At 36.7% G+C, this 15,122-nt stretch overlaps 1 protein-coding gene across 7 annotated transcripts in view; it reads right to left on the bottom strand.

Moving 5' to 3' along the window:
• Positions 1-15,122, bottom strand: part of LOC105228476 (probable phospholipid-transporting ATPase IA) — a 118,816-nt gene that overhangs the window by 86,419 nt on the left and 17,275 nt on the right. For 3 of the 7 annotated variants that reach the window (XM_049453598.1, XM_049453596.1, XM_049453599.1), the window contains exon 1: positions 9,204-10,205. The exons of 2 other annotated variants lie outside the window; for them this stretch is intronic. In XM_049453598.1, the coding sequence (XP_049309555.1) occupies positions 9,204-10,113 (910 nt within the window). In that variant the 5' untranslated portion in view covers positions 10,114-10,205. Of the gene's footprint in view, positions 1-9,203; positions 10,207-15,122 lie in introns of those variants that run through there. 2 more of the 7 variants (XM_049453595.1, XM_049453597.1) reach the window with 1 other exon arrangement.

The following is a 15,122-nucleotide window of genomic DNA, read 5'->3' as shown; positions in this document are numbered from 1 at the left end:
ACAAGCACTTGATTTTGATCGTTCAGTTTGTATGGCAGCTATATGCTATAGTAGACCGATCTGAACAATATCTTTGGAGATTGTATTATTGACTTAGGCAATAACCCTTACCGAATTTCGTGAAGATATCTCTTCAAATGAAACAGTTTTTTATACAAGCTCTTGATTGCGATCGTTCATTTTATATGGCAACTATCTCTTATGGTAGTCCAATCTAAACAAGTTCTTCAGAGATTCAGAGAGCTTTCTTGAATAATACTCAGCTCAATTCCGTGAGAATATCTTGATAAATCAAAAAATTTTCCATACAAAGACTTAATTTTGATTTAATAGTCCAATCTAAACAAGTTCTTCAGAGATTATAGCGATGTCTCTATGCCGAATTTCGTGAAGATATCTACTCAAATAAAAAAGTTTTTCATACAAACATTGCGTTTGATCGTTCATTTTATATAATATAGTATAGTATAGTATAGTACATATGCTATAGTGGTCCCATACCCGCGGTTCCGCTAAATGTGCAGCGTCTTGAGGGAGAAATGGAGATTCAGATCGATATATCAAAACCAGACGGACAGACAGAGATAGCTAACATGACTCAGCTCGGCACACTGATCATTAAGAGACTCCAACGTTTCCTTCTGGTTAATGTATCCTGGTTAAGGTACCAAAAACTGGTCTGGAAATAATTTAAAGTATAAAAAAAACAGGCCTGGAAATATTTTCAGATTTTATATATTGGGTAGTCGAAAAATTATTTTCATATTTCTAATCAAATTTGTTAATATGTACCATTTTGGTCGACCACTTTTTGCCATTTTTCCGCTAGAGTCATCAGTGTCAAACTTTTCACAGGCTTCTCTTGAAGCCAACTTTATTCCGTTAAGAGAGTTCTGCTTTGACCGAAACAAACGGTAGTCCCATGCTGTAAGGTCAGGGCTATATGGTGGATGAGTCAAAACTTCCCACCCAAGCTCTTCCAGTTTTTGCCGAGTCATCAAAGATGTGCGTCGTCTAGCGTTGTCCTAATGACAGACGAAGCCCTTTCTCTTTATCAGTTCTGGCCGTTTTTATTCGATTGCTTGCTTCAACCTCATCGGTGATTGACAGTAAAATGTAGAATCAATCGTTCGAAGAGGCTGGAGCAGCTCATAGTGTATGATTTCTTTCCAATCCTACCAAACACTCAGCATAACTTTTCGAGGCGTCAATCATGGCTATGCGACCATTTGCTGAACTTCACCACGTTTGAACCATTATCTTTTTCTCACATTATTGTCGTACTTGATCCACTTTTCGTCTCCTGTTACTATTTGTTCAGATATGGTTCGATTCATTTCGTTTCAGCAAAGAATCGCAGATGTTAGTTCGGTTCATTAATTTTTTCACAGATTCCTATGGTACCCAAACATCGAGCTTCTTTTGGTAGCCAATCTTTTTTAAATGGTTCAAACCCGTTTGATTATGAATGTTAAGTTCCTTAGCTATGTCATGGATTCCTATGTGACGATCCTGTTCAATCTTTTCCATAATTTCATCGACTTTTTCAACAATATGTCGAACAAAGCGAGGTGCCTCTTTCACATCAAAATTTCCAGAACGGAAGCGAGCGAATCATTGTTGTGCTACACGAACTGATACTGCATCGTCTCCGAAAACTTCATAAATATCATCAGTGACTTGCGTGGCATTCTTCCCTTTTTTATACAAAAATTTCAAAATATAGCGAATTTCTTCATTATTTTCATTAATTTTTGAACAGCTGCAACTTTTTTTCAACTTCGCCTAATTTTATTTACTTTTTTTTGGTTAAAGGAAGCCTACAATCTCAAGTTTCCAACACTGTATGTTATGACAATGTGATTGGTAACATTGGAGATATACGACTGCAACGACATCTATTGACGAAATACGAAAGGATTTTTTCGACTAGCTTGTTAAAAAGCGTGGTTTAAGGCCGATTTCGCTCATTTTCAAGCTATAAGATTAGATTGTCAAGATAATGTTATGCACCAAATTTGGTTGAAATCGGTCGAGGAGTTACTGAGATTACTGGGGTGTGGAAATTCTACCAAAAGTGGATGGTACGACGTTTGTTGTTCAATTTTTATACCGATGTGGACCTAGCTTATAATATTCATGTTAAAATTTTATGAGCTGTCATTAATCCTCAGATAGTTATTTTTTAGCTTTTTTTTTTGAACCTAACCTTTTTATGGAGAATGGTTGTGATTATTAACGATTTCAACCACTTTCTATGGTTCAAGAAATGTTGGTAAGATTCTCGTCATTAAGTATGCCTGATTGTTGTTTTGGTAGTTTTTGTTATACATACATATTGTATTAAATAATTGAGAGCGCAACCATGCCCACTTTTCAAAAATTTCAAGCCACAGGTGTGCTCCTCTCGACTGTCATGCTCTGTACTAAATTCTGATCTTGTAAGTGTACGAACATACACTGAATTTAATTGCGTATAACAAAATATGTCTTAACTTTATCGAATTTCACGCATACACGCCTCGAAGTATGCAACAATTCAGGGTTAACCAGTGGCATTCCAAGCAGCTGCGCCGCCGCCACAAAGTGCTGCTTACAAATGCGATTAAGGACAACAAAAGGCACAACAATTGCTGCTGCTGCACGTGTATTTATGCGTGAGCAAAAATGTCGATTAATATTACAACAACAACAACACAGCACAACAATGGCAATAACAGACTTTGCAGCATGGGAAAACAACAGCAACAAGAACTGTTATCACCGCAAGAAAGTTGAGCAGCATAACAATATGAGCCAACAACAACAACAAGCACACAGTTGACAAAATGCCTTTGGGAGGCTGATGAAAGTTTAAAAGGATCAATGCTTCGCATGGAATTTCAATTTTACCAGGCACGTGTGCGTATGCGAGCGAGTAGCATGTGACGAGCAGGCTGCACTGAGCGAAAAATTTTAAGTGGAAATGTATTTTTTTGGACTGCAGCATAACGAGGTCATACTAGAGCCCGTAATTATGTGCGAAGGGCTTGCTAACGGTACTATTTCTTTAATAAATTTTTGCTCCCGCTTCTATTGCAGCGCTGACATGTCAACTGCTGCACCACATAAGTCAATATCGACACACTAATACAACAAAGATGCGAAGCACAGCACCCTCGGGCAAGGACGTGCTGCCTTTGCTGGCTGTCATTACCGGAAACAAACGGAAACTATTAAAAACTGGGGTCACATTGCAGCCAACGCACGAGGAGCCGCTCATTACATAGCAAACAATGGCACATGCAGCATTTATATATGTACATGTATATTAATATGTATATGTATGTATACATATATACTATCTATATACTTCCGTATGTATGTGAGCAATGTGTGTGTATGTAGTTGTCAGCCAACTGCAAATTGTCAACATGTCAAGGCTTAAATGAGACAGAAATCAGCGAGCATGAAGCCGTTCTGGCGGCAGCAGCGGCAGGAGACGCATGTGAAATTACGCTTATTGCTTAAAATGTACGCTGCAGCCACAATTGTCATTTATTAAAATTTCCAACTTATATCTATGTATGTGTGCGTCCTTTCCAGTTTTTAATGAGTTAGCAAAAGGATATGTGGTTTTAGATATGTTTTTTATTACACTTTAAAAGTCAAATAACTTTTTATGAGAAAAAATTTTTATGGCATGTGGTTTTTATGAATGCCTTAGCCATGCATATAGTTTTTGTACTAACTTTTAATTTTACAACGCCACAAATTAATTTTAGACTGCGGTTTCTGCTTTGCTAACATAAATTCTGGTATATCCAAAACAACTACCCGAAAGTCTTAGTCCGTTGCAGGAGTAGTTATATGCATCTATGCGTGCCCTCACATTTTGATGATGCCTCCTGCGTTACGGAATTTCTTTTAGTAATTATTTGAGTTTTTTGAGTTATTACATTCTTAGACTAAAACAAGAAAGTATGTAAACTTCGGCTGAACCGTAGCTGTAATATCCCTCACAAATACAAATGCTTCCTTACAAGAACTTTGATCGTTCAGTTTGTATGGCAGCTATATGCTATAGTAACTCAATCTGGACAAGTTCTTCAGAGATTATAGCACTGTCTCGGATAATAATCTATGCCGAATTTCATGAAGATATCTCAGCAAATGTAGAACTTTCCATACAAGCGCTCGATTCCCGCTCGTTCAATTTGTATGGCAGATATATGCTATAGTGGTCCGATAACGTCGGTTCCAACAAATAAGCAGCTCCTTGATGAACAAAGAACACTTGCAAAATTTCAGATCGATATCTTTAAAACCAAGCGACTGACAGATCAATTGACCTACCATAGTATAACATTTCTTTGAAAAAAACATTTCGTTTTTTTATACAACAAAATTAACTTCAAGGCAAAATTCGTTTTTTTATTCAACATAGTTCCCTTCAACCGTGTTACACTGATTATAGCGACGCTCCAACTTTTCAATACCATTTTTGTTGTACCATTTGTGCTGTGCTTCAAAATAGGCCTCAGTTTCAATGATCACCACTTCATCCGACGAAAATTTCTTCTTCTTCGAGCGTTCTTTTGAGATCTGAGAACGGGAAACAGTCGCTGAGGACCAGTTCTGGGGAATATGGTGGAAGCGCAAGCTATGCGAAGTCCAATTCACAGATTTTTGTCGTAGTTTTCACTGACTTGTGACACGGTGCATTGGCTTGGTGAAACAGCACTTTCTTATTCTTCAAATGCGGCCGTTGTTTGGCGATTTCGTCTTTCAAACAGTCATATAACGTTTATATGATAGTCGCTGTTGATGATCCTTCTTTTCCTAAGATAGTCAATAAAGAATATTCCCTGCGCATCCTAAAATGCAACGCCATAAACTTATCAGCCGACTGTTAAGTTTTTTCACGCTTTGGAACGGGTTCATCGTGTGCAGTTCACTCGTATGACGGTCGATTGTACCTCAGAGTGAAATGTTGGAACCATGTTTCATCCGTTGTCACATGTTGATGCAAAAACTCGGGTATATTATGCTTAAACATCTCCAAGGACTGCTTCGAATCACCTATTGTTCTTTTAAATTTCGGTCAAAAGCGAGCTCACATGGCAACGACTTTGCAGAGGTTTCTCACACCCAAATATTCATTCACAATATATCCAATACGTTCCTTAGATATTATTATATTGTTTGTTTTAGAGTCTCAGTTATCTCGAACAACTTCACTTGACTTCTTTGAAGTTTTCGTCGACAGCAATCTCTGTTGGGCGGCCACTGTGTCACCGTCTTCGGTGCTCATGTCATCACGTCCAAACCTTGTATACTAATCCTGGATGGTTAATTTTCCTTTTTCCGAATAGAAATTGCTTCTCTCAAAATCATATAACTCACAAACTATTGATCCGACAGCTGTCAAATTTACACACGCGCCTGTTGAAGGTTAGGTCAGGTTAGGTTAGGTTAATCTCGTAGGCCAATATGTAAGTCAGGCATAGACAAGTTTGGTCCTTTGAGATACCAGATGGAGTTCGCTTACTAAGTCTGAGAGGAGTATGTAGTCATCCTTTAGGATGCCTGTGCTTGATGCGAATTTTAACAGACTCTGCGGCCTCGCTGTCGATACCTGAAGGTTAAGGCTAACTAAATATCATATGAATTTTATTCTAAGAACGTCATATGTGTCAGCCGGTTGAAATTTCAGCTGAAAAGCTGACTTTCTTACAGGCCTTAGACTGATAAATCTGGTTTCAAATTCGAAATAGAGAAACATTACTTTATAAAGGTTCCCAGTGGGTTATAAAGATTAAAATTAGATCGTTTCTTTTTTATTTTTCTTCCACTTTTAATCACGGCTCAATATTATTTCCATGCCTGGATTATCTATCAAACGACAACAGCATGATGTTGATACATTAACTCAACCCTGGCTAATGTTACATTGTTTTTGTATACTAAAGACTGTACGCCATTTCTGCACTTTCCTTCAACGCGTGTCTATTTCTGTATTTCTTTTAACACTTTCGTATTACAAATAATGCAGTGCATTCGAATGAGTATTTTAACCTATTTCTCCCATGTCATCATGGACATGCCTGCTATGTTATCTTTACTCCCTCAGCCCCTACCGTCGACGCGTTAAATTTTGTTGCAAATCTCTAATGAGTTTTTTATATGCTAATGCATTATTTGCAACATGTTGCAACAGTGCGAAATGCCATTTGCATGTCATCACCATTTTAATGAGTTACTCGTTATTTTTTCTTGCGCAAGTTGCGTTTGTGCTTGTATAGATGTCAGAGGACATGACTTCAGCGTTATGTAAACAATGTAAGCCGTGCATTTTTGTTTTTTCAAGGAAATAGAGTGGAAAAATGTGGAAGAATTGTGTGAAAAATTAAAAAAAAAAATCATGAAATTAATTTAAGAAATTTCTACGTTTCTATTTTGAATTTGAGAAGCTTTTAAACCTCAGCCAAAGCTCGTTCTCGAAACTCCTATTACAGAGTGCAGATTTATAGGAAAATTGAAGAATATTTTAAGCAGAAAGTATCTTTGTTCAATGATTTCCAATAAAAAAAGTTCAGAAGTAATTTTCTGAATTAAAAATAAATTTCGAAAACTTTATTTTCTTAAACTTTCAAAACATTCATCAGTGTAAAAGAATTTGACTAAATAAATTAAAATAATATTAATATTTGAAACTTCGATTATGAAACTTCGTAAGCTTTTCAATTTCAAAAACTTTAATTTTTTAAATATATAAGGCAAGAATTTCAATTACGAAAACGTTTATAAAGAAAACGACAAAATAAACGACATTGAAACTTGATAACAAAATCAAAAACTATAAACTTCGATTATCAAACTTCGTAAGCTTCGTAAGTTTTTTTCTTTATTAAATTAAAACACGATTTCATTCACGCTTAAACGTGAAAAATATCGAAAAAATTACTGACAATAATTTGACGACCAAAACAACTTTTTATGCCTGTTATATAAAACATGCCACAAAATTTAATTTTTACATATATTTTGCCATTACCAGCAATTTCAACATCCCCGCTCCTTTCCAACACTTTCCCAAGTACAAAAGAAGTATGCCATAACAAACTGATGCGTTTTTTTGCTTTTGCACAGCATACATTCCGGCGCCACTGTCCGGCATGGTCGCGCATATAAAAATATCTTCATTTGTCAACCAAGGCGTTTTTGCTCATAGCGCGGTCACACTTTACGATGCGGCACTTTTAGTTGCTCGTAAGCGCAAACAAAGTGGAAATATGCGCCGGAAACTATGCTAGAAAAGTGTGTTGAACAAGAAAAACAAAAGACGGTGAAGCAACAGTCCTTCAGTGCTATAGAGGATGAGTCAACTTGACTCAAGTGTTTGAAGATGCATTAAGATGCGTAAAACCCTTTCGCTTACTACAATAAGGGTCTTTGAGAAACTTGTTGGCGCAAATAAGTATGCAAAACATAGAGAAGACTTGGTTTTATGGAGTTTTATGGGAAGACTTCTTCATAAATGTATAGGGAGTTGGTGCCGAAAACTTAATTTTTAAACAGAAGCATTTTTATTACATTTTAGAGTGTGCCGATAAGCTAATCTTTTACATCTGTAGTATACATTTAGGCGCATATTTGTGTGTACATTTAAAGAATACTTTATTTATTTGGCAAGGTATCTTGACGAAATTCTACACAGATCATTATTCAATGCATGGCTATAAGCTCCGAATAAATCGTTCGGATTGGACCTCCAGGAAAGATAGCTGCCATACAAACTGACCGATCGAACTCAGGCCCTTGTACGGAATACTTTTTTATTAACAAGGTATCTTCATGGAATTTCGCATAGATTATTAGACATTGCATAGCTACAAACTCCGAAGAAATTATTAAGATCGGAACAATAGAAGAGGTAGCTGCCATACAAACTAGCCAATCGAACACAGGCCCTTGTATGGAATGCTTTTTCATTTGAGGAAGTGTCTCCACGAAATTTGGCTGAAATTATTAGTCAATGCATAGCTACAACCTTTGAAGAAATTGTTCCGATCGGGCCACTAGAAAAGATAGTTGTCATACAAACTGACCGCTCGTACTCAAGCCCTTGTACGAAAAACTTTTTATTCGAAAAGGTCGAAATTTCTCACAGATCATTATATAATGCATACCTACAATATCCGAAGAAATTGTTCAGATCGGAGGACTACAGCATATAGCTGCTATATAAACTGACCGAACGTACTAAGGTCCTTGTACGGAGTACTTTTTCATTTCACGAGGTATCTTCATGAAATTTTTAGATTATTAGTCAATACTTACCTACAGTCTCCGAAGAACCCGTTTAGATCAGACCACTATAGCATATAGCTGCCATATAAACGGACCTAAGGTCCTTGTGCCACTATAGCATATAGCTGCCATATAAACTGACCAATCAATATCAAGATTAAGCTCCTCTCATACTCCCTAATGCTATAAAAAATGCACCTTTGAAGAATATTATAGCTTCGGTGCAGCCAAAGTTAACGGGTTTTCTTGTTTTAAACATAATCTTCGTCGTTTTGCTGGAAATCAGAAATTTTTTCTTTCATTTTTTGGCTTTAAACAAAAATGGCTTTCACGAATCTTGTGCCAGTCGCTTTCATCAGGCAACCGCTTATATTCCCATTCAATACTCAACCATTTTCGTTTTCCCTCAAGTTTGTTTGTTTATTCTTCACTCTGTTAGTTTTGTGTTTATATGAATTTTTAACTTTTCTTTTTATTTGTCATTATGCATTTCCGCCCCATTCAACAGCGCTTCCGCCAAGCTTTTCGTCTGGCCAGCTAGATTTTATGATTTTGACGCCATTGTTTGGCTTTTTTGTATTTTTTATTATTTTGTTTTGTACTTATTTTGCTTTACTTGTCTTTACTTCCTACTTTGTAGTCAAACTGGCGCCAATGAAAAGTTTCCGTTCAATTTTTTATGCGCTTAAAGTGGGTTAAAGGGGATTTTCTAAATATTTACCGTTTATTGGAAATGGTAATTTGATTTTTGGCTTGAAGTGTACAAAAATTGATTTTTATTTAATAACAATAATAATATAATACAAAAGAGGTAAATAGTTCAAGATAGAGCTGGTATATTTCGAAAATTAATATAGTCAATATACCTCTTCCTTTGACTAGCACCCAAACCACTTTCACAACCCACTCACCTTCATATTCCTTTCGTTTCTTGCGCAAGAAAGACGCCGTCATGTGTAGACCAGCACGCGCGGCCAACGCTGAGGCGCGACTCCGTACACTGTTACCGCTTTGTTTTGACAACACCGACGCACGCGAATCCTTACGTCGCTTCGATCTATGCCGACGGCATACACCACCGCCACCAGCACTACCACCATTACCCATTGCATTCGACGATGACAGCGTACCCGCTACAGAGGCGGCCGACACCGAGCCTTGCTGTTGCAAACCACCATAAATGGACGCCGAATGCGAGGCGAGCGGTGTAATCGGTGTATGCAAGTTCGATTCATCCGAATCGATGAAACCCAAATTACTATTGGCACTATTGAGATTGATGCCGCCGCTGAAACGATTACCGCCCACACCACCACCACCACCACCACCGCCACTACCACTCTGTCCGCTGCCACCGAAACCACCGAGACCGCCGATGCCAAAGCCGCACACTGTCAAACTGCCACTACCGCCACTGTGCGCCGCCGAAGCGGCCAAAGACGCTGACGTGGATGCGCCGAAACGGCCCGATAGCGAGGCGGCCAACTGTTCGTCCAAACCATTTGTGGTGTTCTGCGCCAAATTCTCGATGGACTCGAAATCGCGCGTCAAAGCTGGTGGCATTGAATGCCGAAACCATGAATCCTGTCGCTGTGTGATGCCTTTGCGCTGGCGGCGACGCTGTGAGACGCCCAAACCGGCATTATTATTGGCTGGCACCGCAGCAGAGGCGGCCGAGGTGGTGCTGGCCGCCGTGGCCAATGTGTCTGTGTTGCTGACACTCACATCACCGCCGGCATTAGCGCTGATGGCGGGTAGTAATGAGGATTCCTGACTGCGTAGCTCCAAGGATTGGCGACTGAAGCTAACCTCGCGCGACATGTCGAAATGAGGGCCTAGCGAGATTTCCGCAATGACGATTCCAATTTAAACTAGCGGTTGAGACGGCTGTCTGTTTTAATAATTCTTGGACTTTTTTTAGGAAAAATTTCGTACTTCTTTTTAAGAAAGAATTCCGACTTCTTTTTTTATATTGTATTGCGTACTTTTTTTAAAGAGATATTTCGTACTTCTGTTTGAGAAATATTTTTGCGCTTTCTATCTCACTCACTCTCACTAAGCATTGTTACTTCATGAAGGCACTTTTAGTGGTTTTTTCTCTAATTTCCATTTAGACTTAAACTTCCTCGAATTTTTACTTATTTTTTATCCGTTAATACTTTTATGGTTTTGTGTTAATATCAGCAAAGCAAGTGAAGGCACATTTTAAGTCAAATATAATGTTTTTTGTTTTTTAATCTTTATACTAATATATTTTCTGGCACAAGTTAGGCAATAAAAATCAGCGCGCAATTTTCTTCACATTGTCAGTGTGTTCTCGGCACTTTCCACTTTACTTCATTTGTCGCGTTGTTGTTGGCTCGTAAATCCTGCTGCCAAAAAGCATAAAACAGTTTAACATATATATTTTTGGCTAACATTGCACGATTTACGATTTCCTACTACCATTTAAGGTTTTATACATATGTATATAGTTAAGGCTGCATACATATATACCATCATATATACCAAATATATTGACAGCAGGCTGTGCGGGTGTTAGCTTGAAGCTCTGGCAAGGCGTTCTAAAAATATGCAACTTTTGCTACAGTGCAGTAAGTGCAGTAAGTGCGAAGCATACTTTTGGGCGTGACGACTTTTCTTGTGTTATTGTTGTTGCTGCTGCTACGGCTGCTTTATTATGGCTTGTTGTCACTTAATCGACAAAATTTGGACAAACGACAATTTCAACGTTCGATTGAGTGCAGTGACTTGTCAGCTCAAGTTGCGCACACTTTTCGCAGAATCTCAACGAGCCGTCGTCACACTTTTACCCCTCTCCATAATGTTCACTTTGTCGACTTGAGGTCAGTTGCTTTAAAAGGAGAATTGTTTTTTGGCTCGCTGCCGAGCAAAATAAGCGAAAATAAGAGGAAATACGAAGCCGTCTTTATATAATTTGCTGCCTTTTGACCCCACGGCGCGCTCACTCTCATTACATCTTTCGAGTTATTTTTATTTACATGTGATACGAATGAACTGAAATGAAATTGCTTTGTGTAGCACTTATAACCTTTTATTCCTTGCGCTACAACAGTTGATTTAACTTTTTGCAATACGTTTATACAAAAGTTCAATCGGTATTGGAAATGTGGGTATATACATACATACATATGCATATGTAGGTTGGTAGCGATTGTACTTCCAAGTGGCCAATCAATAACTCTGCTACAAATATGTAAGCACGTTTATACGATTGTATTGAGCAAGATTTTCGCGTTCCCAACTCATTTAGAGGCAAACGCAAATAAAAAAACTATCCGTAACTATTATCCGAAATTATCCGTGTGTATATAATTTATTACTTGGCTATCATATAGACGAAATAATATTAGGAAAATATAAAAAAACAAATAGCCGTGCAACAAAAACTTATTTTAGCGAGCAAGCAACTGAAAAAAAAATGTATATAATATCCGGAATTATCCAAGTAAATATAATATATTATTTATCTATGCTATTTCAGAAGTAATATTACTAGTTTCAATAAATGTTCAAAAACTTATTATCCTATCTTATACGTGCATTAAAACGCGCGAAAAAATTATAAACTTGCACTTAGCGTTATCTGACAGTAGAAACAAATCTAAAAAATGCAATTATATAATATCCAGCATTATCCGACAGTGCAAGCAAATGAAAAAATCACTTTTCTATTATCCGGAAATATTCACGTGAATATAATATATTATTTATCTATGCCATCTGATAAGTAATATTGCTAATTTCAATGAATGTTCAAAAACTTATTATCCGAACATTAAAACGTGCGTGACACCGCAAGAAATATACAAAATTGCACCTACGAATTATCCAGCGTTATCCATCAGTGGAAACAAATGAAAAAAATGCTATTATACAATGATGGTGATAATGATGGATTATCCGCGTGCATAAAATGTTTGATTCGTCCATACTCAAATACGAAACAATATCAATAATTTGAATAAATGATGGAAAAATTATTATCCGTGCAACAAAAAAACATTGTTATCGCACAAAGGAATAACAAAGTTTGGAGAGAGAAATTATTCGCATGATTACAATATACCATTTGTTTATTTCATGTATCTAGTCACATTAAAGGCTGAAACAAATTTATTAAAAACTGCTGCAAGGTTATTCATGCAAAAAATTTAATTTTAGTACTATCCGAAATTATCCGCGTGAATACATTAAAAAATTTTTTTTTGCTATGTGAGAAGCACCATTACTCAATGACAAATATTTATTATCCGTTGTTATCCGAGCAAAAAAAGTCGAACAGCTTATTCTAAGATACATACGAGAGTAGCCTTAGTAACAGCGTGTAAGGAGTATACATATGTATACTATATGCATACTATGAATCCACACTTTGCACTTTAAAATTTTTACTTTTTTCCGCTTATCAATAACAAACTACAGAAAAAATTCTATCCGGATTATTCGGATAATCGGGATAAACACTTCTTCCATTGATTTTAAAATATCCACACTTTTAATATAGAAATATTAACGAAAAGTTTTTCGAATATTCTTCGGATAAACGTTTTACTAATTTATATGCCAAATTTTTTAAGACTAACTAATTTTTTTTTACTTACAAAAATATAGCTACCCTAACTTTCATTTTATAAACCTGTATTAATTACTATATATTCAATTTTTACTTTGCTGAAGTTATCATTATTGATTTATCCGGGTTATTCGGATTGGCAGGATAAAAGCTTTTTCCACTAATTTTAAAGTCTACTCCTTTGAGATAGAAATATCAACCAAAAATGTTTCTAATACTCTTCGCATAAACGTTTTACTAATTAAAAAAAAAATAATAATAATTTTTAGTATATTTCGCCTTATGATATCGACTTTTACATAGTATTCACATTTAAGTGACAACGGGAAGCAACAAATAGTGGCCATAAATCTTGTACCATCAATAAATTTCATATCCTTTACGCAAGCAATGCACTGACAGCACGAATTATTAATTTAGTATTTAACTTTATTTTATGGCGCGGTAGTCGGCTAACCTTGAACTGCATTGAACAAAAAGTGTAAATAACGAGTGAGAGTAAGATTTTTCTCAAGTTCTTTGGCTTTCTATTAACCAGCGCCATACCTAGGCAAATCAAAATTAGAACATCAAGGCATATAATATAAATATTTATATACGTTTATATATACATGTATTTCTATAACAGTTATGCGAGTATTGAAGTACTTCGTAAAATGTTTAAAAAGTTTCTGCATTTGAAGTGCACATAAAATTCACGCTGAGTGTTCGAAATTATGAGAATTCAAACAGCTGACAATTGTGAGGTCATGAAAGAGAATTTCAGCTGGGGCATGTAGCGGAACTAAACATGTGTCACATATATTTGAACACGTTCCTATTTGCATATGTGAGGGCATGTATACATACATATATGGTACCGTTAGTGCCGCACCGTTGAGTGAGTGCGCCAGCGTACGTGAAACTTTTGCCCCCAACTAGCGCAGCACACAAAAAGGACTCACGTAGTAAGCATAGTAAAAAGTCGTTGAAAGGAAATTGAAATGAATTTTAATTAATTTGTCGTCGTCGTCGTCGCTGTATGCGCAAAAGCAACGAAGTGAATAGAGCAAAGCGAGTCAAAAGCATAAAGCTCAACTTGAACCTCTACAGTTAGTCATAGTGCATACTTTTAGGCGCTGGAGTATAGTATTCAGCAGAGATAGTGGTATGAGGCAGCTTAGGTTGAAGGGGCGCTGCTTTAAAGGAATTTTACAACAACGAAAAACGGCGAATGCTCGGCAATTAACACGTTTAGCGAAGTGTTAAATCGACGCGTAGATAAATTATGCTATGTGAAAGGTCAACACGCACAAAGCAGCTACTCGAAGGTGAGGTTATGTTGCGGCCTAATGGTGATTTAATACAAGCGCGTAATGTGTAATTTTTAGCTGCAAAGTATTTGCAAAATATTCGCACAGGAGAAAGTAACGCTCATGCTTGCAGACTTTTCTGGTCAACTTGTTGGACCACAATTAACATTTTTCATAAATATGCAAACTTTTTCATTCTACTCATATTGTATACTACCACCACGTATTCAATTTGCATTAAAGTGCGTGTTTCACTATGCTACCGCAAATTTAAGAATTTTTTAACATACATTCAGGCGCACATGCTTGTGTGAGCATGTTAGCCAGCAGCGGTAAATGAACTGCTATTATTCGCCACTGAAGTGCTATTTTAAAATTTATCATTTACCGCAGTGCAGTTAATTAATGCATCACCCCCTACGGCACCACTTTGAAGTTGTACAAATGAATTCCACACGAAAACGCCAAAGCTGTAAAAGGCTAGGGCGGCAGCCGCCAAGTATGCAAAGTATTTTGAAAGCGTCATCTAAGCATGTATGGAATTAAGAACGCAGTACAAACTGTTGTAGTTCATTCAAATATACGAAAGCAGTGGGCCTAACTACTGGAAGAGGCAAGCAATGTTCGCATAATTTAATGGAAGGAACGTGCTCTCTTGAAAAAGTGAAATGTTGGCGTTAAGAAATGAATTGTAGAACTTTTTACTTTAGGACAAATGAATAGGTTACTGTTTGAAAATAATGTCTATATGACAAAAGTTTCATAGAAAAAATATTGAATTATAACAAAAGCTAGACTTTTCAAATACTAGGCACTATCTGTTTATCCGCGTTCAATGGATAAAATAATTTTAAGATTTGGTAAATAATTTCAAAAACGTAAATGCAGTTTGTTTATCCGAATTGATTGGATAAAAAAGATCGGAGATTTTGTAAAATTTT

This window comes from Bactrocera dorsalis, chromosome 3 (assembly GCF_023373825.1).
Source record: "Bactrocera dorsalis isolate Fly_Bdor chromosome 3, ASM2337382v1, whole genome shotgun sequence".
NCBI classification, from domain to species: domain Eukaryota; kingdom Metazoa; phylum Arthropoda; class Insecta; order Diptera; family Tephritidae; genus Bactrocera; species Bactrocera dorsalis.
Note: the sequence above shows the minus strand (reverse complement) of the source record. Positions and strands in the feature narration are given on the sequence as shown.